At 50.4% G+C, this 24,989-nt stretch overlaps 1 protein-coding gene across 2 annotated transcripts; it reads right to left on the bottom strand.

The window, feature by feature from the left end:
* Positions 1-1,568: 1,568 nt before the first annotated feature.
* ZNF746 (zinc finger protein 746) lies at positions 1,569-23,152 on the bottom strand. Of its 2 annotated transcripts, none has more exons than XM_022578508.2 (7): positions 23,024-23,152; positions 19,780-20,079; positions 19,575-19,656; positions 18,463-18,576; positions 5,981-6,172; positions 5,366-5,491; positions 1,569-4,211 (listed from the first exon to the last, which is right to left on the bottom strand). In XM_022578508.2, the coding sequence occupies exons 1-7, from the start codon at positions 23,045-23,047 to the stop codon at positions 3,157-3,159; spliced, it is 1,893 nt and encodes a 630-aa protein (XP_022434216.1). In that variant the 5' UTR covers positions 23,048-23,152; the 3' UTR covers positions 1,569-3,156. The 2 variants fall into 2 exon arrangements, with proteins under 2 accessions (XP_022434216.1, XP_022434226.1); XM_022578518.3 differs by having other exon boundaries at positions 1,569-4,208.
* Between the last annotated feature and the right edge of the window lie 1,837 nt (positions 23,153-24,989).

The following is a 24,989-nucleotide window of genomic DNA, read 5'->3' as shown; positions in this document are numbered from 1 at the left end:
GAATGCAGGTGGCCTCAAGAAGTCGGAAAAGGCGAGGAAATGGATTCTCCTCTAGTCTCCAGAAGGAATGCAGCCCGGATGACACCTTGATTGTAGCTCTATATGACTCATTTTGGACTCCTGACCTCCAGAAATGTAAGATAAATCTGGTTGGTTTAAGCCATGAAGTTTGTGGTAATTTGTTACAGCAGCAATAGGAAGCTAATACCAGGGACCACTGTGCTTTGGCCTAAGTGGGATTCTTTTTTTTGGTTTTTTTTGGGTTTTTTTGCAGTATGCGGGCCTCTCACTGTTGTGGCCTCTCCCGTTGCGGAGCACAGGCTCCAGACGCGCAGGCTCAGCGGCCATGGCTCACGGGCCCAGCCGCTCCGCGGCATGTGGGATCTTCCTGGACCGGGGCACGAAACCGTGTCCCCTGCATCGGCAGGCGGACTCTCAACCACTGCGCCACCAGGGAAGCCCAGTGGGATTCTTTTGAGCTGTGGCAGAGCAAGCGTTCCCTGGAAGTTTGGGAGTCGTGGTGGGGTCCCCGTTCCACAGTGCTTGTCTGGTCTCCCTCACTGATTGGGCACCCCTGCTGGATGTCTGAGACGGACCTCAGCCTCCCCCTCCCCACTGCCTAAAGCCTTTCCTCCCATGCCCTCTGTCTTGGAGAGCACCTGAGCCAGACCTTAGGAGTCATCCTTTCCTGGGCCTCGGATGGGGTTCTGGCGTGACACGCAGGCAGCATGAGGGCGTGAGAATGCATGTGAGGACGAGCGAGGGTGTGGTGGTGGAGACACCACATGCATCCCGGTTGGCTTCCAAGCACGAGAGGCATGTCCAGTGGGGGCGGTGGGCCAGAAGCACAGCAGAGAGGTCAGGGCTGCTGAGAAGGAATGAGACGCCATGGCCTGTGCCCGCCATCTCACGATGGGCCTGGATGAGAGCCACTCCCCTTCCTTCTCCGCGTCCCACTCCCACGCCTTCTGTGGCAAATTCGAGTGGATTTTTAAATTTTTTACATTTTCATTTTCTTAAAAAGACAACAATCAAAATAAAAGAGACTGAAAACAAAACATGAGATGGAATGTTAACAAGTGTTAACCCTAGTTGGTGGGAATATGGGTGTCAGCTGGCCTGACTCAAATGCCATTGGAGGGATTTCACTCCAAGACCAGGGTTACAGCCACTGCAGGCATCCCAGATCCTTTCTTGGCCTCTGCCCAGCCAAGAAAAGATGCAAAGAGAAAACATCCAGCTTCAGTTTTTCTTTGACACCCTGCAATTTTTTCTTCCTATCTTCATGTACATGATCTCATATTAAACTAAATGACAAAAACCATGACTATATTCTGAAGCGAGGTGACTGGATGTGGTTTTATTTTCCCTCCAGGTGTCGGTTTTATCTCCACAGAGTCAAACTTCTCTGGATTCTCCCATCCCAGCTCTCAGGGACAGCTGCCTCCCTGGGTCCAAGGCCACCCTGAGGAGGGCAGAGAAAGCCGACTGCACCGCTGCCGCGGGGGATGCATGTAGTGGTGCCAGCGCCAAAGACGCGGGTCTAAGAACAGGACCCACCAAACCGCCTCGGTGCTGGTTAGGTTTTATTTTAACAGGAGGTCTCCTCTTCATTTGTTTCTCAAAATATCAGTTATATCAATATTAGAAGTGTAAACTGGTACAAAATATACAGTACATAGAAACAATCTTCTTAACTAGTCTATTGCCTAATAAAAGTATGCACAAGGGAGCTGAATGAACAGAAGTGATGGTCTCCCCCCCTCGGGAAACAAGTTCCCCAGAGGACAAGGAACCAGCGTCTGCTTCAACAAAACGGGAATGGATACTCGTGTGGCAGAGACAGCATTGGGGTGGAATCAAGAAACCTTGGCCCATTTCTAATTCCACCTGCAAGATGTCAGCCAGGGAACGAGCAAGCCCTGCCCCTGGCCCAGCCCCTCAGCCCCGACCCCTCCCGGGGGTGAGCGCCCATCGGCCACCAAGGCCGCCACTTGGCTAAAGCTTGAGGCCTGATGATTTTGCTCAGGCAGATGTGGGGCAAGTCTTCTAAGAGGGCAAAATGAAAAGCTTTCCTCCCCCAAACTGATGCTCCAGAAGGATGAGCCAAGTCTGACCTGAGCCTCTTCCCAAGTGTCTGCACTCATCGTGCACACGGGGTGCGAGGCTGAGATGGGTCCCCTCTGAGTAGCTTATTGCCTCATCTCTCACAGGAAAGGATGCTCGTCCGGCGTGCTTCACTAGGGCACAGTAACGATCAAATGAGGTTCCGTGTGAAAGCATCTGGACAGCGAGAACACACACCACACCAAGAGAAAAGGAAACGAGCATCTGGCAGGAGCAGAGGGCAGCCCCTCCCCTGTGGGGGTCGGCAGGTGAGGCTCTGTTCCCGGCCCTGCTTCTGCAGCCCCTGCCTCACGCCTGCATCCCTAACGGTGCTTCCGGACAGCTCTCCTTTTCGAGGCCCACGAGCCGTGGGGCGGGGTGGGGGGAGTGGCAGGGCGCCTGCGCACGGCGGGCACTTGGCGCAGAGCCTTCGCAGATGAGAGGCAGGTGCTGAGACACGCTGGGCTACTGCTCCTCAGTCCTCCTGCCCGCGAGCTGAGGCTGGGCTTCCACGGCGCCCGGCTGGCCTTACTTCCCAGCCTGGCCCTGGGCAGAGCCCAGTCTCTGCTCCCCTGGGGCTGTGTGCAGAGACCGGCCCATCCCTAGGGGTCACTGAGGCCAGGGAGGTCCAGGGCCCTCCTCACCCGCGTCCCCGGCCAGCCAAGCTTCCGTCGCACCCTCTGTCAGACTTGGTAAGGACACAGCCCACGGCACACACACGCACTCCAGAAACCAAAGGTACACTACGAAGTTTAAACTGCTGCTACTACTATTTAACGGCTTTTTCTTCAAGAATTAGAAAAAAAAAAAGTTTCGTAATTAAATTACTTAAAATTCTATGCTGCTCAGTTTCACAATCAGAGAATTCTACTTTGTTTAGAGGTGGGAGCTGCGTTGTCTGGTAGTTTCTCCCGCTCCAGTGATCGGTTCAGCAACTGGGAATCTGGCTCTCCCCCAGGCTCCGTCCCGCCTCGAAGCTTTTCGCACCGCCCTGCTGTCTGGAGAAGCGCCTCTTTACACTTGGGCCTGCGGGGGTCGCCCGCGGGGGCCTCACAGGTCCCCGCCGTCGGTGGGTCCCAGGACACTCAGGCCACAAGTCCAGTCGGTCACGAGGTCCGTGGAGGCCAAGGGTCCTTTGGAGGCGGGGCTCTTGAAGGGGTCGGGGGGCACGGCAGGCAGCGGCGGCAGGGGCTGGCCCCGGGCCGGCTTGGCGCCTGCCGCGTGGTTGCGCTGGTGCTTGCGGAGGTGGTCCTTGCGGATGAAGCTCTTGCCGCACACGGTGCAGGTGAAGGGCCGCACGCCCGTGTGCGTGCGGTAGTGGTCGATGAGCTTGGAGCGCTCGGTGAAGCGCTTCTCGCACTCGGTACAGGGGAAGGGCCGCTCGCCCGTGTGCAGCATGCGGTGCCGGATGAGGTGCGCCGGCCGCGTGAAGCAGCGGCCACACTCGCCGCACCGCAGGCCGCTGCCGTCCCGCGCGCCGCCCGCCGCCCCCGGCGCCCCGTCGGGCAGCCCCCCGCAGCTGCGCTGGTGCGCGCTCAGGCTGACCTGCAGCTGGAAGCTCTTCCCGCATGCGGCGCACGTGAACGGCCGCCCCCCCGGGGGGGCCGCCGGGTGTTTCTTCAGGCCCGGCTTGTGGCCGAAGCCTTTGGTCCGGCCGGGGTACTTGCAGGGGTCGCTGAAGGGTCTCGGGGCCTGGCCGGGGTCCAGCACGGCCTCTCCGTTGTCGGGCGAGGAGTAGGTCAGACCCTCAGGCCCGGTCCTCGGGTTCAGGCCCGCGGGAGGCTTACACCTGAAATTCCAGCCCCACCGGACCCCCCCGAAGAGCCAGTCCCCTGGAGGGGTCTCGTCCTGGGTCACCGCGGGGCTGGGCTCGCCCAGCTCACGCTCGGGCCGGGCGGGCTCTCTCAGCCCCAGCACGGGGTCCTGGCTGGGGAAGGAGCTGCCCTGGCTCTCCCAGGCTCCTTCCTGTACAGGACTAGGGAAGAACCTTGTGGCTTGGCCTGGTCCGAACAGGGTCGCGTGGGCTTCTAGGTCAGTAGGATGCACCGGTGTGGCCACTACCTCCTCTTCCTGGACTTCGGTTTTTATCACAATCTTTACATCTGCTGAGAAAGAGACAGAAAGACCAGGAATCATTCTGTCCCCTCCCCGCTCACAAAGGGAAGATCTTTCATCGGGACATTTGGCCCAACTACGGCCACTCTGAGCCCTAGTCTCGAAGCCTCCGGATCCAACTATTTCAGCAGAGATGCCCCAGGTGGTCAGGTGGCTGCCTCAAACTGTGGGTGAGGACATCGTGTTCCAGACCTTCACCACAGGTAAAGCAACCAACCTATCTGTTCCCCTTGTTCTAGAACCTTCACCCCAGGAGAGCAACCATTGCATCTGCTCACCGCGTTCCATTTTCACTTTGGCTCTTAAGGCTAATCATGAAGTTATGCCAAGGAAGGAGCTCTGACCACTGATGGCAATGCACCCGAGGGGCAAAAGCACAGAGCTGGGCTCAGGTTTATCTGAGACTGGAACGTGGCTCCCCACGGAGCAGCAGTGACCTCAGGCAAGCTCCTCTGTGAATACCCTGTTCCACAGGGTTGCATGAAGTTTAAACCACACAGCACATGTGAAAGCACTCAGCATGCTGTTTTGCATGCATTAAGCATTCAGTAAATGTAGCCAGCTAGCTAATGATAAAAATATTAGCGTAGTAGTAAAAATGTGTTGGATTTTACGTAAATGTACTTGAATTTCATGCCCTAGAGTTTTATATCACGGATCTAGGCTTTTAGCACAATTTTGGGGTGCCAAAATATGACAGAAATTATTACTTAAAGTAACAGACAACTGCCTTTCAAGACAGAGTGGAAAACTAATACATAAATGAGGCAGTTCCTCCCAGTTCGGGCCTGTGGACACCTGTCTTTGGTAGTGCTGATATCTAAGAAGCGGTTCTAGGTGGGTTTGGGTTTTTCCAGGCCAGAGAGGAGCCAGGGTTGCTGAGTCTGGGCAAGAGGTACATCCTCTTAAGGGTTCAGCTTGTCAGGATTGACTGGTTAACACAAGAAAGGAACTGTGGGAAAATGGACCGTCTCAAGAAAGACTGTTCAAGCCTAAGAATCTAGAAGGAGAAAAGGGACAGACTGTACAGAGTGTTCACATCACCGGCACCTAAATGCCTGCTGGCTGGACCACCAGGGGCCACGGCTGAGGCAGCCTCCGGGGCAGACATGAGCCCTTCCAGTCCTCCCTCTGCACCCCGTACCTTCCGTGGAGGCGGCCGTGCTGAGCTTCAGCGTCCCGTCTGAGCAGGCGGAGGAGGGATGGTGAGGGGGGAGATCCGCCTGCCAGGAGGTGGGCGGGATAGTGGTTGAGAAGTTGGAGTGGACGCCTGCAGTGAAGAGAGAGGAGAGCCAGTGGGTTAGGGAAAGAAGCGGGCAGACCCCGTGGGAGAGGCGGAGCAGCTGCCCCGAGACCCCACTGGTGACTCTCCTGCCCGAGCACAACGACCCCACCTCTCCTGAACCAGTTTGCTTCTGTCCCCTTCTCTGAGGCACCAGGAAGCTCAGACGTCACACTCTTGTCATACAGCCCCTCTTTAATAGGAGGCAGCTGGTGATTTAAATGTCCAGTGCTGGGGCAAGAAGACCAGGAGGGGGCCGGCAAGAGTGAGGTGGAGCAATACCAGGACAAGAGCATCATGGAACCCAGAGGGACCAGCAAGATGTCCTTCGGGGCAACCCCTGCCATAAGGTGGGATAAACTCGTCAGGCCAGAGCCCACAGCCCCCCGCAATGCTTGCAGGAACTTCTTCTCCCAGGTCCTGCCCTCAGTCCCTGCATCTGGTTCCTGCTGTCTGCTCCCAGCCTCAGCCACTCACCAGAGGCAGCGTCGGTAGAGACCTCTCCTGCTCCGGAGTCCAGCTGGCTGAGGCCCCACGGCTCCTCCCCGATGTCTGGCTGTCCGGCTGCCCACGCCTCCACGCCTAGAGCCTGCTGCTCCTGGAGCTGGAGCTCCCCTTCCTGCTTGATCTGCATCAAGAGGTCAGGGGCAGGAACGGGGGGCCCTGAGCCTGAGAAAAAGACAGTGCGTGAGTGACAGCATCAGGGGCCCTGGGGCGGACACACATCCAGCCAAGGAAAGGCACACGGGGCCTTGCAAAGGTCAAACAGCAAAAGAGCCTGGTGGAAAGGGAAGGCAAGAGCTCAAACAGGGACTGCAGGGTCTTCCAGGCAAAGCATGTGGTCACATGGTACTGAGCACACGGGTCAGGCAGGGAAAAGTGAGGAATACGAAACGCATTCTTGGACTTCCCTGGTGGTGCAGTGGTTAAGAATCTGCCTGCCAATGCGGGGGACACGGGTTCGAGCCCTGGTCCGGGAAGATCCCACATGCCGCAGAGCAACTAAGCCCGTGCGCCACAGCTACTGAGCCTGCGCTCTAGAGCCCGCGAGCCACAACCACTGAAGCCCGTGCGCCTAGAGGCCGTGCTCTGCAGCAAGAGAAGCCACCACAATGAGAAGCCCGCGTACCGCAACTAGAGAAAGCCCGCGCGCAGCAACAAAAACCCAACCTAACCAAAAATAAATAAATAAATAAATAAAACAAAAAAACCCGCATTCTCAGGGCTGGATCTCTGGTCCATGGGCAAGACTGTGCTGCCCTAGGGAGGTCCTGCTCTCACTTTCAACACAGAAATGCTAGATAAAATCTACCCCGTCCCCAAAACCTTACCCCTGCACATGTATTTACGTGAGCACAAAAGAAAGATTCCAGATATAAGAATCAAAGAAAAGGGCTTCCCTGGTGGCGCAGTGGCTGAGAGTCCGCCTGCCAATGCAGGGGGCGCGGGTTCGTGCCCCGGTCCGGGAGGATCCCACATGCCACGGAGCGGCTGGGCCCGTGGGCCATGGCCGCTGGGCCTGCGCGTCTGGAGCCTGTGCTCCGCAGCGGGAGAGGCCACGGCGGTGAGAGGCCCGCGTACGGAAAAAAAAAAAAATTAAAAAGAAAAAAAAGAAAGAAAAAACACAAAGTCAAATCAAGAGTTTGAGCAGGAACCAAGCAGAGCTGTTGAAACAGGATGCAGGCCTTAGGGGCAGGGCTTTGATGTCCGAGTGAGGTGAGAGCAGAGCTGAGCTGCCTGCGTCAGCCAGGAGCCATGAGGCTCTGTCCCATCAGGTAGATGGGGACTAAAACCCCACCCACGTAGGGGCACAATAAGGAAGCTGCGTCTTGTCCAGGGCCATGGATGGAAAAGCCACCCATAATAAATTAGATACCCGCGTCCACACTAACTTCATACTAACCACGTGGTGCAGCTGAGAAAAGTTGAGAAATTCACAGAAAAATTGGCTGAGAACCACGGCAACCCAGGAGGGCCCCAAACAGGCAAATGCAAACCTGCCCACAGGGGCACACCCACAAGGCAGGCCTTAAGAGGCCCCTACTAAAAGGCTAAACTTACAAACCAGAAGAGGAGCCAAACGGCATGAGAGCCATGGCAGAACTCACTCCCGCAAACTACAGAAAAGGAATAGGCTGAAGGATACAGTAGCATAAGTATGTTTAAAATATTCAAAGAAATAAAGGAAGGAACAGAATCTGTAAGGCAAGAACGGGAAATTATTTTTTAAAAGGCAGATGTGAAAGAGAACCAAATAGACATTCTAGAAATGACAAAAACAGTCATGGAAATAAAAAATACAATGGCTGGCTTAACAACAGAACGAACACAGTTGCAGAGAAAATCAGTGACTTAGAAGATGGATCTGGGGAAACAATCCAGAGTACAACACTGAGAGATAAAGAAATGAAAATATGAAAGAGAAGTTGAGACACGGAGGATTAAACGAGAAGTTCCAACATATGCTGGCAGAAATCCCAGAAGGAGGGAATAAGAAATAGATACGTGGCAACAGGTAAAGAAATAACGGCTGAGAATTTTCCAAAACTGAAGGCATGGTGAGCCCATGGTTTGAAGGAAAACACCACTTCCTAAGTAGGAGATAAAAAAGAATATAAACCTAGACAATATTCATGTGATATGGAACAGCAAAGACAAAGAGAAAATCTTAAAAGGCACCAGAGAGAAAAGAATGACATTCAGACTGAAAGCAGATTTCTATCAGCAAGTACGATGTCAGAAGATAATATTTTCAATATCTGACAGGGAAAATAGCTGTCAAAATGAGGCCAGTATAATTCTCATTGCACAAACTAGAGAACAGTATAGGAAAAAATTTATAAAATGATCATTTATGAACAGGTATGCAAAGGTTCTAAATGAGAGAAACAGAAATCAAATCCAGTAATATGTTTTCCAAAAAGAAGAAGAGACAGTACATTATGAACAAACTGGGTTTCTCCTGAGAACTCGAGGATAAGCTACCCCTGGACAATACAGTAACACAACTCAGCTCACAAACAGATTAATGGAGAAGACAATAGTCATCTCAACAGACACAGAAGCAGCATTCAACTCTTCTATTTCTGGCATATGGCTGGCTAGCTGTGCAGAGAAACTCCTCTCAATACGGAGTATCTAAAAATGATGGGTAAAGTATAAAAACACACAAATTTTTAAGCATGGATGACCTCTAAGAAAGCCTAAGTCAGCCACGGTAAACTGTAGGGCATCTCCCATTCCCCTACTGCTGGGCTACAATGGACTGTGCACACCTGGGGCAGATAGATGTGAGAAGCCTGGTGCTTAAGCAGGGTGGAAGGTTGGGCTGGAGACCCCTCACCACCACCACACACATAAACCTGGGACCAAAGAGCAATGTTCCCAGTGCACTAAACATAAAACACAGGTGAAAACCTGCCCTGTGAAAGGCAGCTGCCCATTCTGGCCTTTGGTCTTAGCTGAGTGGGGAGAACAGTCTCCCCTGGGAGTTGACACACCCCAGGCTGGTCCTCCAAACTAATTAATAACAGTTTAAGGAGGAAAAAATCTAAATGAGTCATTCTCAAGGGAGGTGTGGGAAAAAAAATAAATACAGAAAAGGCAGGGTTAAGGTCTCACAGCACAATTTAAGATGGTGGCTAAGAATCCAAACACCCTAGTGGCCATGGTCAATGTCAATGATCTAGACCAGCGCCGTACAACAGAGATCAAGGTGGGCCACATATCTAATTTTAGGTTTGATACTAGCTACCTTAGAAAAGTAAAAAGAAACAGGTGAAATAATTTTAGCAATATTTTTTTTAACCCAATATATCCAAATATATCCAGAGTATTCACTTAGACATATTTCATCCCTTTAAGTGCTTGATAGTCACGTGTGGCTGGAGCCTACTGTTCTGGACATTTCACACGTAAAGATGAGCAGACTAAAAACAAACAAGAAACTCAGCTACGTGCTGTTTATAGGAGACACACCTAAAACAGAAGGATGCAAAAGCAGTGTGAGACAATAAAAAATATGCTAAGTCAAATAAACAATTAAAAACAAAAAGATGTGGTTATACCATATCAGATGAAATAGACTTAAAAAGAAAGATACCCATAGAAATAAAAAAGAATCACTGCACGATGGTAAACCGACCAGAAAGATAAAATAATCCTATGATTTGAATCTAATAACACAGCTTCAAAATAATAAAGCAAAACTGACAGAACTCCAGGAGAAATGAACAAATCCACCTCCTCTGTGGGGGACTGACATACACCATTTTCCATAACTGGTAAAACCAAGCCAGCCAAAGATTATAGGATCTGAACAACACTATTAACAAAATGACCAAATGGACATAAGCATAACTTAAAGACAGGGAAAACACAAGCTTCTCAAGCCATACAAAACAGTAAGAAAAGATGAATACTTTCTGGGCCATAAAACCAACTTCAATAAATTTTAAAAGATTAGTATTTTACACATCTATTTTCTAACTATAACACCATTAAGTTAGAAATCAGTAACAGATGTCCTCAAACTCCCCATACATACTAAAAATAAAAAAATATATATATATCTATATATACTTTCTAAATGATCCAAGGCTCTAAGGACAAATCACAATGAAAATGGAAGCTATTTGGAACCCAATGCTAATGAAAAAGTTATCAAAATGTGTGTCTGCATCTACATGGTACTTAGAGGAAAGTTTGTAGCCTCATATATTTATATTAAAAAAGAGGAAACAGGTTGAAAATTAATAGGTCAAGCAGTCAATGCAAGATGTTAGAAAGTAACAACAATAAAATAAAAGCAATAAAATAAAAATAAAAAGAAAGGAAATACTATGAAAGTATAAATTAATAAAAGAAGAAACAAAGAACACAGAGAAGCAAAAGTTGGTTCTTCGTAAAGGATATTAACCAATACATCCCTAGCAATATTATCAAGAGAAAAGGAGAAAGCACCAATAACCAACATGAACAATGAAAAAGGGACATAATTATAGATGTAGCTGAGATTAAAAAATAGAATATTATGAACGTTATTCCAAGAAATTTGAAAACTCTGGGGAAATGAACAAATTCCTTAGAAAAACTAGAACTTGCCAAAACTGAATAAAGAAGGTCCTATAACTACTAAAGAACTTAAATCAGTAGACAAAAATCTCCCCCACAAAGAAAAACATTCAAAGAATAGATAATCCCAATATTACACAAACTCCCTGAGCAAATAAAAACAGAGGGAATACATCATAACATATCTTTAATATCAAAACCAGCCAAAGACAGTCTGAGAAAGGAAAAGTAAAGGCCAGTCTCACTCATGAACAAAGATTCAAAAATCCTAAACAAAATAATTAGCATATTAAGTCCAGCAATGTATATAAAGGATCATGACTAAGTTAGGTTTTTTTCCCAAAATTGCAAGGTTGGTTCAACATGAGAAAATGACATAATTTACCATACTAGCAGGTTAAAGAAGAAAAATCATATAATCATCTCAATAGATACCAAAATAGCATTCCATAAAAATTCAACAGCGATTCCTGTTAGAAACATCTAGTCGACCAGACATATACAAAACTCTTTTAACCTGATAAACAGCACTGATCAAAAAACTTTTAACAAATATTAGACTCAATGTGAAAAGTTAAAAAGTATCTTCTTTAACATCATGAACCAATAAGATACCTGTTGTCATCACTTCTATTTAAGGATTTTCTGGGAGTTCTCAGCCAGCACAGTAAAACAAGAGAAAACTAAATCATAAAGATTTGAAATGAAACAAAAAATTCTTATTACTCATAGGGGATATGATTATCTTTTCAGAAAACCCGAGACTCCTCAGACAATTATTGGAAAAGTTATCAGTACTAATGAGACTTTTGGCAAGGTTCCTAGATAGAAATATCGATAAATAAAAGACAATTGCATTTTTGTCCACTCTCAGGGTTTTAAGGGAGCCTGGCAATTACCATTTTTCTTCCCTGTCATGGATCTTAACAATTAGAGAAATAAAACAAAAGAGGAAAGCTGGTGAGGGTAAACTCTTTTTATTACTGATAAATGAGGATGCAGCTTTTATGTAAGAGGGACCCTCAGCACTGACCCTGGATCAGGAAGTCACCCTGGACCATGGTGAAGGAGGCTCTCCCCAGCAGAGCCGCAGAGGCTGCCTGTCCCTGGAGGCAGCCAGCTGCCCAAGGGAAGAAGGTTGGGCAAGGACTGTGCTTGTCCAATCCTTGCTCCCAAACTCCCCGATGAGGTGCATCCCTGGTGGCACCCCTGGTGGGGTGCCTAACTGGGTGGGAGAGAACGGGATGTTACATAACTGAGCCCCGTCACAGGAGAAAAAGCACCAGGGAAGGGTGTGCCCTGCCCCCAAGACCCCAGCACACACCAGCAACAAACAGAGAAAGGCACCACTGACAACAGCGATGTAAAAAATGCAAAGGACGGAGGAATACAGCTAAGAAAAAAATGTACAAGACCTTGTTCGAAGAAAGTTATAAAACTTCACTGAGACGTTAGAGATGAGATAAATGGAGTGACTTAACGATATTCACTCCTAATATAGTAGGGGTCAGTTCTCTCCAAAATGATTAATAGAATCAATGCAATTCCTACCACAATCCCAACTGGATTTTTCATGGAATTTGATAAGGGAATTAGAGAGTTTACCTGAAAGAGCAAAGGAAAAGAAGACCCAGAGTGCCAGTGAGAAAGTACTAGGGTCCCAACCTCCCACGGCCATAAAAGTCTGTTCCAGATGGATTAAGAACTTGAACGTGAAAGGCAGCATTTTAGAAGAAAATATAAGATGATGTACTACGACCTTGAGGTAGGGGAAAATTTCTTAATTAAGACATAAAAAGGACAAACCATAAAGGTAAAAAATTAGTCCAAGTAAGTTAAAATTAAAAGCATCTGTTCTTCAAAGCATACCATAAGTGGAGAAGATTTACACATATCTCACACAAAAAAATTGATATTCAGAATAGTAAAGAACTCTTACAAATCAATATGTAAAGGGAAAACAAAAGAAAGATGGACAAAAGGCATAAACAGGCATTTTATAGAAGAGGAAAGACGAGTGGCCCATAAACGCAGGCTATAACATTCAATCTCATTAATTAGGAAAATGCACATTTTAAACTATAAATTTTAAACCAGTTCACTCCCACCAGATGGGCAGAAATTAAAATGTGAGGCATTTCCAGGGCTGGTGAGGACGGGGTGCAGCGGGGACCCCGGCGCTGCTGGTGGGTGCTGTCTGGCACCACCACTTCAGAGCACACTGAGACATTACCAGGAAAAGCTGGGCATGCACTTTCCTAGGACCCACCAGTTTCACACCCGGGTCTATACCTAGAGAAACTTTTACACATGCATAAGAATTTCCATCACAGCACTGTTCCTGAAAGCGCAGAAGTTAGAAACAACACAAACACCCATCAACAGCAGAAGGAACAAGTGCATTGTGTCATATTCATGAAACAGAAACTATAAAGTAGTGAAAATCATGAAAAGGAATGACTACAGCTATACTACACCAACATGGATGACTCTCAAAAACAAAGTCAAATGAAAACAGCAAGTTAAAGAAGAGTATGTATGGTATGATCTCATTCATAAAAAGTTCAAAAACACGTTAAACAATGTTACTTAGGAATATATATATAGGTAATAAAAATGTAAGGAAAAGCAAGGGACTGATCTCATCTGTCTGAATTTTGCATTTATCTGTGAGAGGAAGGGAGGGGTCTGGGGTCTGGGAGGGACAGTGGGGTCTTGGAAATAGATCGGGTTATGATCTATTTCTGATGCTGCGAGTTGGGAATATGGGTGTTTACCAATCGTTCTCTAAACTTTATGTATTTTATGTTATGTATTTTATTCTGTATGTATTTTGTTTATGTCATATAATACAAAGTAAAATGTATTAAAGAAATAAAATAATATTAAAAAAACAAAAACAAACATTTGATACAATATAACATTTATTCACGAGTATAGAGTAGCCAGGGGCTTCCCTGGTGGCGCAGTGGTTGAGAGTCAGCCTGCCGATGCAGGGGACACGGGTTTGTGCCCCGGTCTGGGAAGATCCCACGTGCCGCGGAGCGGCTGGGCCCGTGAGCCACAGCCGCTGAGCCTGCGCGTCCGGAGCCTGTGCTCCGCAATGGGAGAGGCCACAGCAGTGAGAGGCCCGTGTACCGCAAAAAAAAAACAAAAAACAAAAAACAGTAGCCAGAAGTGGAAGGAAACTTCTTTTAAGCTAACAGTATCTTCAAAAGTCTACAGCAAAAATCATCCTAAATGCCGAAACTCTTTAAGTATCCCACAGACAAGGATGCCAGCTATCACAGCTACTATTTAACCATGTCGTAGGCCCACTGCTAAACCAGAAAAATAAAGTTACGAACATTTAAAAAGAAGAGATAACTTTTGTGCTATCTATGGAGAGCACAATTGTGTATGTAAAGAACCTAAGAATCTAAATTGACTAGTCATTAGAATAAGAGAGTTGAGAAAATTGTTTTTCTTACTAAACAAAGTCAACAGCTTTACCGCACACCTGCAACAACTATTTAAAACATGTAATTAATTTAAAAATCTCATTCACAATAGAAACAACAATGATCAGGAGAAAACTGTAAAGTCCTATTCAGGCACATACAGAAGGCTTCAGTAAAAAGTCTTCCTGTGGGTAAGGGGGCTCAATACTGCAATGACAGTAATTCTCCAGAAATGAAATTACAAAAGAAATGCAGTTCCAATCAAAATTCCAACAGGATTTCTGAGAACCTGACACAAAGATTCTGAAATTCATCTAGAAGAACAAAGGTCCAAGAATAGCCAAGAAAAGTTTAGAAGAACAAGTAGGGAAAGCTTAGTCTACTACATATCAAGGCTTAGTAGGAAAACTAGAATAGTGAGAATTGGTGCAGAGATAGACAGAGACCAAAGAAACCAGTAAAGAGCCCAGGAACGGCGCGTGCACGTATGGAAACCTGGTTCGTGACCAAATGGGCATTACACATCATTGGAGAAAAGGGAGAGTCTCCAGCCAACTTTGCTGCAAAACTAGATGTCTTGTGGGGAAAATTTTTAAAAATTCTCCCTTGTAACCTCCCCAAATATTCATTCTAGTTGGATTAGAGACTTAAATGTAAAAAGCAAGACTAGAGTGAGGCAGGAAAGGATATTTTAAGACAGAAAAAGCACAGATCATAAAGGAAAAGACTGGTGTTTATGACTCTACCAAAAATTAAAACTTCTATCTAAGAACTACAAAGTTAAAAGACCTGCCACAGACTGGGAGAAGGTATTTGTAATGCAAATAACAGACAAAGCGTCAGTATCCAGAACTATATAAAGAGACCTGAATCAGTAAGATAATGAGAAACAACAGGAGAAAAACAAAAAGATAATTCATTGAAGCAGAACCCAAATAAACATCTGAAGATGCTCAGCTCCACTAACAACTGGGGAAATGCAAATTAAAACAAGGTACCATTTCACTTCCATCAGATCAGCAAACATCTAATTCTGAAAAGTGGGCAAGGAAGTAAGAAAGCAGGTCCTCTTAACTGCTGGGGAGTATGTAAGCCAGTGTGACCATGGGGAGGGTGATCTGGCAACGGCAGAGGTGCAGACGGGCATGCCCTCCACACTGGGATTCCTCCTCCAGGTCTATTCCCTAGAGAGACATCAGCACATGGACACAAAAAGACACCTTTAAGAATGTTCACTCCAGTACCACCTGTGACAGTGAAAAGTTAGAAACAGCTTAAGTGCAACTCAATGGAGGGATGGATACAAAATTGTAATACAGTTGCTTCTGGAATGCTGAGCATCCATTAAAATGAACGAACTTGACTTATATGCATCAACAGAGATAAGTATGAAACACAGAATACCGAGTGATAGAGATGATGACACGTGATTTTTCAAAACACACAAAACCATTATTATATATTGTTTATGGCTACATATGTATACAATAGAAGTTTTAAAATGTGGATAGAAAGGACAAACATCAACTTCTGGACAACTGGCTACCCTGGGGAGGAATGAGACTGGGAGATCTAAAAAGGAATTTAAATTGTATCAGAAATATATACACACACACGATTTAAATTATGAAACACAGGATACATTCAAAAATATTTATTAAATTCCTACTCTGTGCTAGGCAGTGTTCTAGGAGGCCAGAATGATTATATGAACAAAACAAAAGTTCTCATCCTCTTGAAATTTACATCCTAATGAAGGTGAGGGTGGTGACCAGACACATACACATCTATCAAAGGAAACATATATAATCTATAAATATGAAATATATTATAGTTATACATATGTAATATCTATGTCTATATAAAGTCTATAAATATAAAATATATAATAATCTAAAATATGAAATATACATAATAGATGATATCGGATATGGAACAAACCAAAGTAGGAAAGGGAGACTGGAAACTCTGGGTGGGGAGAGGGGCTGCCATTTTAAATAGGGTGATTAGGGAAAGTCATATTTCAGCAGAGACCTGAAGGAGGTAATGGGTTGAGCCCAGGAAATATCTGAAGAGCACTCCTGGCAGAGGGCACTGCCAGGTGCAAAGGCTCGGAGACTGGGCCAGCCTGGAGTGTTGCGGGAACAGCAAGGAGGCCGGTGTGGCTGGAACTGAGCGAGTGGGGGACAAGCAGAGGGAGAGAAGCCCGGCTGTGTGAGTCGATGGAAAGCCAGCAGGGGTTGGGAGCCAAAGGACGCAGGACTTGTGCTGTAAAGGGGTCACTCTGGCTGCTGGGTGGGGAGCAGACTCTGGAGGATTAGGGCAGGAGCAGGGAGACTGGCAGGAGGTGCCTGCGATACTCTAAGCAAGAAACCACGGGCCTGGGGGCAGGGGGACGGGCAGGAGAGTCTGGAGGAGTGCTGGCAGGGTTTCCCGACGGGGGGGACTGGGCGTGAAAGAGGGTCAGGGATGGCCCCTGTGTTCTGGGCCAGCAGCTGGAGGACGGAGGGCTCCTACTGCAGTGGGGAAGCCTGTGGGAGGAGCAGGTTCTGACGGGCAGACAAGGAGCTCGGGGAGGCACGTGCTCCAAGCGGGCTGTCCGGCAGCTGTCCACGTGCAGACAGACCGGGCGGCGGGCGTGCAGGATTCAGGGGAGAGGCCCCGATGGGAGTGCCCACCGGGAGGACGGAGTGTGGGCGCAGAGAGAGGCGGAGGAGGGCTGAGGGCACCCCAATGCTTAAAGATCAGAAAGGGCGGCAGGAAATAGCAAAGGAAAGGTGGGAGGAAAACCAGGAGAGGCTATACTGAGGAGCAACGACCCCAGTGACAGCAGCGCCCTCCAGGCAGGGAAAGAGGGTGAGGAAAGGGCAGGAAGCAGGTCTCTGCCGGGCAAGAATGGGTGGACAGCTGGGGAGGAGCCTGAGGATTGGCGGCCTTGCTGAGCACCCACTTCCCCAAGCACAGTTGGGAGGATTTAGGGGTTGAAGACAAGTGGGAGAGGAGGTCTGACGAGCGGCTGCACAAAGCCCAGAGCTGGGGAGGGTGGACCAGGGGTCCCGGCTTCTTGGACCGAGGTGGGCGGGGATGAGGGCCACCCAGGGATCCCGCTGACGGGCTCAAGGCCCGAGAGGGGAGCTCTGAGTGCCGGAGGGGAGAGCTGGGCAGGGACTCGCCAGAAGCCACCACATTTCCAGGCCCCTGTTCACTCTCATTATCGTGTATAGTTATTACATCCAGGGAGGCCTCCACATACAATAAAACAAAGCTACGGGGAACCTCCCACCCAAGGTAAGCCGCTGGCAGCCCCACGTGTCATAACTATCTTTTCCATCCAGACAGCGCTCTGCTCTTAGTCAATTTCTGGCTTTCAGCACTGTCCCTGTTGACCTAAACTAGTGAATGATTTCTGAACACGGCCTGCCCCGGGGAAAGGGAAAATCTAACTGCAGTGACACAGCAAACACGGAAGACACATTTTGTGAATCACAAATTAAACATATAAGACTTCTTAGTAACCTAGGTGTTCAGACAAAAGGGAAGCCCCAAGGCAGGTGGTGCAAACAAGGAGTCTTGGGAGGAGGTGGGCTTGAGCCTGCAGGGGCGGGGTCTCCCTGGTAAGTGACAGACCGTTGCTGACGCCCAACCCAGCAAGGTCTTCCCGTGAGCCACTTGGCTTTTCTCATGTGTCTACCTGTCCTTTCCTTAACTTTCAAACGTGCTGACTGGCCCAGGAAAATCTGAGACCGTAGTATCGGGTATCCAGATTCACCTTTAAATAAATCAGTGACTCTAACCATGTTGAGATATGGCTAAGGGGTTAATGTTCTGTGATTACTAATGGTTTTAAGTGAAATTTGGTTCTCGGGTGGAGGCAAGGCTGACTCTTTGTAAAGCTATGAAAGAATTAAATTTTGTCTTTATTATCTTCTACCTTCCTGTCTGTGTCCCCCTCCTTCTTCCTCTAATGCTGAGCCACTGGCACCATCTCTTTCCTAAAAGACTAGGTTTGTCGCCTGTTTTCACGCTGGGAAGTATTCCTGGAGTGTTAGCTGAACAGGCTATAGGTCATAATTCAACTATAAGAAAACTCAGGTTTAAAACATTGATGTTGGGCTTCCCTGGTGGCGCAGTGGTTGAGAGTCCTCCTGCCGATGCAGGGGACATGGGTTCATGCCCTGGTCCAGGAGGATCCCACATGCCGCAGAGCGGCTGGGCCCGTGAGCCATGGCCTCTGAGCCTACGCGTCCGGAGCCTGTGCTCCGCAGCGGGAGAGGCCACAGCAGTGAGAGGCCCGCGTACCGCAAAACAAAACAAAACAAACAAAAAAAAAAACACTGATGTTTTTCCTTGGCTCTCCCTGGAAAGAAGGTCACACCTTCCCTGGCCCTTTACTTTTGTTTCCATCTGATTGCCTGCTATCTCCCTAGCCTTCCCCCAACCCCTCACCTGGACTCGGGTCCACAGGAACATCTGGAACCTTGGGGCCAGCACGACGCCAGCTGCACGGCTCCTTCCCCTGTTCAATCTGGGAGAGGACCTCGGGCTTGGAGATGGCATAGTCTGGGGAAAGACAGAAGGGTTAGCTTTTGCCATGTTCCGTTCAGAGCTGGGGACAGGCAGCCTGGGAAACCAAGATGGCCTAGAAACTACATTTCTTGATTGGTAAAGGGCAGTGGTGCCCAACCATAGGCAATTTTGCCTCCTAGGGGACATTTGTCAAAGTCTGAGACATTTTTGGTTGTCACGACTGGGGGCTGGGGGAGAGGTACCACTGGCATCTGCTGGGAAGAGGGACACTGCCGAACATCCTATGAGGCACAGGATGGCCCCCAAAACAAAGCCTCATCTGGCCCAAGATGCAGTGCTGAGCTGAAGACACTCTGGTATAGGGTCTCGAGGTTAAGAAGCCGTACATTCCTGCAAACTGAAATAGAACCTCACACCCGCACCCGCTCCCAGCCTCATAACCATGCCTTTTTGCCTTCAGACCTGGGGTCACACAGATACCATCCCAAGAGGTAATAAGCCCAGAAGAAACAGTCCAGGCCTTCTTGGGGGTACTGCCTGAAGGGAGCAGCGGCAGGCCCAGGGTCTGGGGAAGCCTCCAGGTGTGAAGGCAGCGCTGGCTCTGAGAAGCATGGTCTGCCCACATTCTCCACCGACCCAGAGGAGCCACTCGGTCAGGCCTCATGTCTCAGTGAGAGAAGGCGAGAGAAAAAGTCCTTCTCAAACCTGGGTTGATCATACTGGATCTGAGAGCAGTGGGAGCCTTCTCCACTCCAGGTATCAGCAGGAGAACAGAAACGGCTGTGCTCTGATCCTGGTTAGGAGAGGGGCCACCATGCCTCCCGGTCTGGCACCCCGTGAACTTCACCAAGTAGAAGGCAGCCTTTGACTCAGTCACCCAGGGCTCATCTTTAGGAAAAAGAGGCGATAACCGTGCCTGGTCAAGGTTCCCAGCGATTTACATATCCTCAGGACAAAAGCCACCAGAAGGAAGAGAGAAGCTGAGGTCTCCCCAAATCACACGTAACCAAGAAATGAGTCTCACGCCTTACCCAGGGAGACCAGCGTCTCGTAGTTGCCCCGCATCACGTGCTTGTACAGCTCCTTCTGCCACTCGGACAGGTTCCCCCACTCCTGCTCAGAGAAATACACGGCCATATCATCAAAGGTCACGGGCACCCGGAACCACAGTGTCACGCACGCTTACCCGCACGCTGACGGGCACGGGCTGTCCCACCCCCGGCGCCCAGGGCTTACCTTGGGGGCCTCGCCCTTGCTGCCCGGGGGCAGCCTCAGGATCCAGAAGTTCCTGTTCCTCAGCAGATTCTCCACGTTCTCCAGCCGCCTCTGCAGCAGCCCATACTCCTGCAGCAGGGTCCCCAGCACCGCCCACTTGCCCTCCAGCTGGTTCCCCAACTCCACGGCCGTCTTCTCACAGTCGGCCAGCTTCTTCTCGGCCATCCCGGTTCGACCTTCTAGGGAAAGCAAGCGGGCAGCCTGCGATTCGATCTTCCTCTCCATGGCCTGAATTGTAGCTGCCATTGTCCACGGAGAAATCTTGCAGAAACAGAGAGGAGACCAGCATCAATCATTCCGCCCGCCGTGTTCCTTGAGCCCCTCTCTCTGAGGCATCAGGGAGCTGAGTGGGGCAGCGCACGTGTGGGAAGTGGGGATGTCCTGTGCCACACGCCAGATCTCGGCCTGGCGGTCAGCTCCTCTGGGCGGGTGCCCTGCCTCCAGGCCTCCGCAGCACTCCTTGCAGACCCCCATCAGGGCACTCGCCGCCCTATACAGTAACCTCCCGCATCCACCTCTATAAGCTCTCTGAAGGCAGTGCTGCGTCTCTTCACAGCACAGTGAGGGGCCCGTGGTAGGCGCTCGGTGCAATTTTGCTAAATCAACAGTGACTTCGCACTGCTGGGGTGTCTTAACGGAGAAATAGTAAACTGCAGATTTACTAGAGCCCCGCCAGCGCCTCCCATCATAATTGCACAGGATCTGTCTACTGATGGTGACCTAGCAAAAAAAACAGCTGGTTCACGGAAACAACACAAACACAAGCGCTGCCCAACCGCTTTATTAAAAAGCAACTCGTGTCTCTTTAATAAACATGGAAGTCTGATGACTAATTCCTTTCCACTGCAGGACAATCTAATTTTGTCCAATTACCACCCACCTCAAACTAAAAATCACCATTACTGCAAATCTCCCCCAGCCAAGAGTTAAGACTTTTTGACAAAACACGAGCCCCTGCCCTTGTGAGACTGACTTTTTTCTCTCACTGTTCCCACCCTTCCCAAGGGGCGAATTACGGTCTCGGACATTGTTGTCGCTGCCCCAGGATCAGTGACACACCTTACAGACTGGTGAGGAAGGTGAGACATGTGCCATAAGGTGAGACTTTTATATGTGCTGCAACAGTCATAAACCATCATTCCCCTGACTTGCCTGTCGCTGGACAGTTCAATCGTGGCTTAGATGACCGGCAGCTGGGGACACCGAGGCAAGGGCACATTTTGCTTTGGGTGGGGCTCGACCACTAGACCCCCCCCCAACCCACATCTGAAGGTAGGACCCATGGGTCAGAGAGGAAGCCGATATTTATACCTTCTGGCAGCACCCGAGGATCAATGGTACCTTACAGCATTCTGAAAACTATTCCTAAACAAATGTTTGGTGGCTATCTGCAAAATTGAAAAGCGACTGGTAGGAACCAGTGTGGCTTCATTCAGAGGAAGCCACTGAGAACTAGAACATGGGAGGGTGCCTCAGAAAATAGCGACAGGAGAGTCCGAGCAGAGGCTGAAAAAACTGGCAAGGATGGAGCATCAGGGATTTTGTGGTTGTTTGGAAGGCAGCTGGACCAGATGACCTCTGACCTGAAGAAGGTAGGGCTTTAGCTGGGCCTCAAAGGACGGAGAGGAGCTGGACTGGCAGAGAAAACAACTGGATGTGGGATTCCTGCTCAGGAGGTAGGTGGCTCTGCTCTGAGGCTGCAAAGACTGTACTGGGCTGGCACCTTGGGCTGGCGCAGCCCTGCCCCTGGGTGCGAGGCCACGTTTCTTCCCTTCCCCTCACTCCTCCTCTCTTGACCGATCCCAGACATACGACCCCAGCCTCTAAACGTTTGCTTCAGAAGTGTCCTTTCACTTTATCGCCCAGCTCCCCAACCCCAGAAATCCCACTCAGCCTCCAAGAGCATCTGACTGCCATTATTATAATCTTTGTGTTCCAGGAAAAGGGCATCTGCATAAACTCCGACCTTATAAATAAGGCACATGCAGTTTTCTTACATTTTAACGGGGCCAGGGAGCCTCGTGTGAGGCCTTCACACTATCTGGTGAGAGGTGGCGACTGTTTCTACTCAAGCCCAGCTCCTCGCTGAATAGTGGGTGGACAAGATGGGGCTGGCCTCAGACTCCTGCCAGGGAAGCGGAAACTCTTTGCTTGAGAACAGCTGATGGGAAGAGAACTCCAAATCCTTCAATGGCTCCCCACCCATAGGATGAAGTCCAGGCAGGCCTTCAAACCCCTTCCAACTCTCCCTGCAGCCTCCTCTCCCCGTGCCTCCCTACCAAAACCATCTTTTCCAGGCAAACGACTTCTGTCTCCTCCTTGACCATGCCCGGCACTGCCTGCCAGTCTGTGTCCAAGCCTCCTCCCTACCTGAAAAGCTCCACGGGTCCAGCTCAGCCTGATGAAATCCTAGCCTTCCCTAAAAGCCCAGCTCAAATCACAGCAGCACAGGCCAGGAAGGTGCACGCACCTCCTTCTGCTTTGCTGTACCATCACCAGTGTACCTGTTTCCCCCAAAGCGCCAGTGTGTCCCAGCACACAGAGCGACCCTGTCTTTCCACACCTTTTCTAGCCGTGCGATCCTGGGCAAGTTAACTTCTCTAGGCCTCGGGTTTTTCTTTTTTATGACAGAGAATCAGAGCCTACCCCCTAGGTTTCCTGTGAGGACAAAATCACGCCTAACAGGGCTGGTGCCGTGCCTGCGTCCCTCTACGAACCAGAGCAGCTGTCTTCCGCCCCGACCCCGAGCGAGCCGGGCACGCAGAGGGGCCTCGGTGCCAGCGGAATCGCCGCCGCTCGGGACGCCTCCCAGGTGCCACCAGGCCGCTGGGGGGAGCTGGGGGGAAGGGAACGCAAGGCTGAGCGGTGGGCAGAGAAAGGAGACGCGGGGTGGGGGGCGCGGAGACGAGGGGGCCAGCGGATGGGGCGGGGGCAGGAAGCCCCGGAGGGCAGCAGGAACTCGGCGTGGGGCGGCCTCTGGTGCGCGGACGGCCGGTCCCGCCCTGCTCAGGCTCGGCCCGGAACGGGGGGCCTGGCCGGCGGGTGCCTAGGCCCCGGCGGACCCCGCGTCCCGCTCGCTGGAGCCCCAGGCCCGGCGGCCCGGCCCGACCCCCGGAGTCCCTCCCTAGGGCCTGCGGCGCCGTATGCTGGGCCCGGGCCGCCCGGGCCCCGAGTCCGCACGTCCGTGCGCGCGGGCCGCCCTTACCGGAGCCGCGGCCGCCTCGGCCATGGCCCTGCGCTGTCCGGCTCGGCCCGGAGGAAGTCGCCGCCGCCGCCGCCGCCGCCGCCGCCGCCGCCGCGCGGCCCCACGCTAGCCGGCCCCTGGCCTCTCCGCAGGCGGCGCCTGCCCAGCCCTGCTGTCCGCACCCGCGTCGCCGCGCTCCTCGCTGGCCGGCCCGCGCCGCTCCGCCCGCAGACGCGCCGCCGCCGTCAGCGCCCGGCCGGTCCACACTGCATCCTGGGAGCCGGCGCAGGCCCGTGAGGCTTCCTGGAGGCAGCGCGGCCGCACAGCCCCACCTGCAGCCCGGAGAGGCGAACGGCAGGCGCGGCGCCCGCCCCGCCCCGCCCAGCCCCGCCCGGCGGCCCGTTGCCGCTGTGCCACCCGCCTGCCAGCCGAGTCCCGGACACTGCCCGGCCCGTCGGCCTCCCGACCCACCGAACCCCCGACCCGCCGACGCGCCGACCCACCCTGCCGCTGACCCGCCAACCCCCGGCCCCTGATCCACCGGCCCGCCGATCCCCCTGGCCCCTTGATCTTACCGACCCACTGGCCTGCCACTCCGCCGACACCCCGATCGCCCGAGTCCCCGACCCCTAGGCCCAACGAACACGGCCGGGTGCGCGCTGAGTCGCCGACAGGACTCAGCGCCAGACCTGCCGCCGGCCGCGAGAGCCTCGGACTTTGGTCCCCCGCGCCCCGAGGGACTCGGTGACGAAAAAGGATCTCCCCGCTCCAGTGGGGGAACCGGGCCGCCCCCGGTGACCACGGCGACGGCGGCCGCCCCCCTCCCCATGCGAACCCCAGGAGACCAGCGCCTTCTCCCCTGGGGCGCCCGCCACGTCGCCTCTGCTGCTTGAGGTCCTGCGGGGCGATCTGGGCTTCTTGTGTGTTTACTTACTTGGACAGCTGTACCTCATGTCTACCTTTGATTTGAAATGGAAAAAATTCTTCCAACAATAGGAATATAGCTCACTAAATCCCTGTAGGCAGCCACTTAGAACTTTCTATAAAGTGTGGGTTAGCTATAAAATATATTTTTAATGGGATGGACAACGGAACACAATACCATCACCTAAAATTATTTTGGTGAAGAACTTTGTATGGGAAGATGTTCATGATATTTTAAGAGAAGTCTGTCCAGAATGATTATATTATTATATATATATTATATATATATTGTATATATAATATATATAAAATGATTATAAAATGATTACATATATTATCATTGGAAGGTTTGGAAGCATATAGTCAAGTAGTTTTCTTTAACAGTGAGAACACAAGCCATTTTTATACATTTTCTAACTTAATTTTTTAAAATTTCGTAATAACAGTAATATTTTATAATATATTGTAATAACAAGAATAGTATTTTTAAAACAAGGAGAGAAAAATAAATTTATCAGTCGGAAAACTTAAGAGGCGAACCGGGGCCGGCGGATGGAAGGAGCCTTTGAATGGCGCCCCCATGTGGCCGTGAAGATGCATTTCCTTTGAGAATTTCCTCTAAGTGGGACTCTGCTGAAGAGGGACCTGCGCACCACGTGCTCTGTACTCTGCTGGGCTTCGGGTCTGGACGCCGGGGTCTTAAGGTGCCCTTTGTTTTCGCTTCATCAGCCTGGGCTGAACGTACAGCAAGGGCGTCATCCCGGATGCGTTCTTTGGGTATGAAAGTGGACTCTCCCCAGGCATGGTGGTGGGGCGACGCTGTACTCACACGGTTGCGAGAGGTCTGTTCCGAGTGCCTGATTTTCTTTTTCTCACTGATGCTAGCCCAGCTGTTTTCTCATGTCCCCTCCGCCCCACACCCTCTCCGGGATTGCCTCTCAAATGTGGGGTTGAGGGTAGGGGATAGGGATTTCCCGATTGGAGCCCCTGCACCCTTTTGCCTTTTGGAGGAAACTCCTGAGCACGCAAAGTCGACCCTTCCACTACAGGAGAATGTTCTGGA

This window comes from Delphinapterus leucas, chromosome 9, assembly GCF_059928025.1.
Source record: "Delphinapterus leucas isolate spDelLeu-1000000601 "Yukka" chromosome 9, BTC_Dleu_Yukka2, whole genome shotgun sequence".
Classification (NCBI taxonomy): domain Eukaryota; kingdom Metazoa; phylum Chordata; class Mammalia; order Artiodactyla; family Monodontidae; genus Delphinapterus; species Delphinapterus leucas.
The sequence above is the reverse complement of the archived record's forward strand: the minus strand, read 5'-3'. Positions and strand labels throughout refer to the sequence as shown.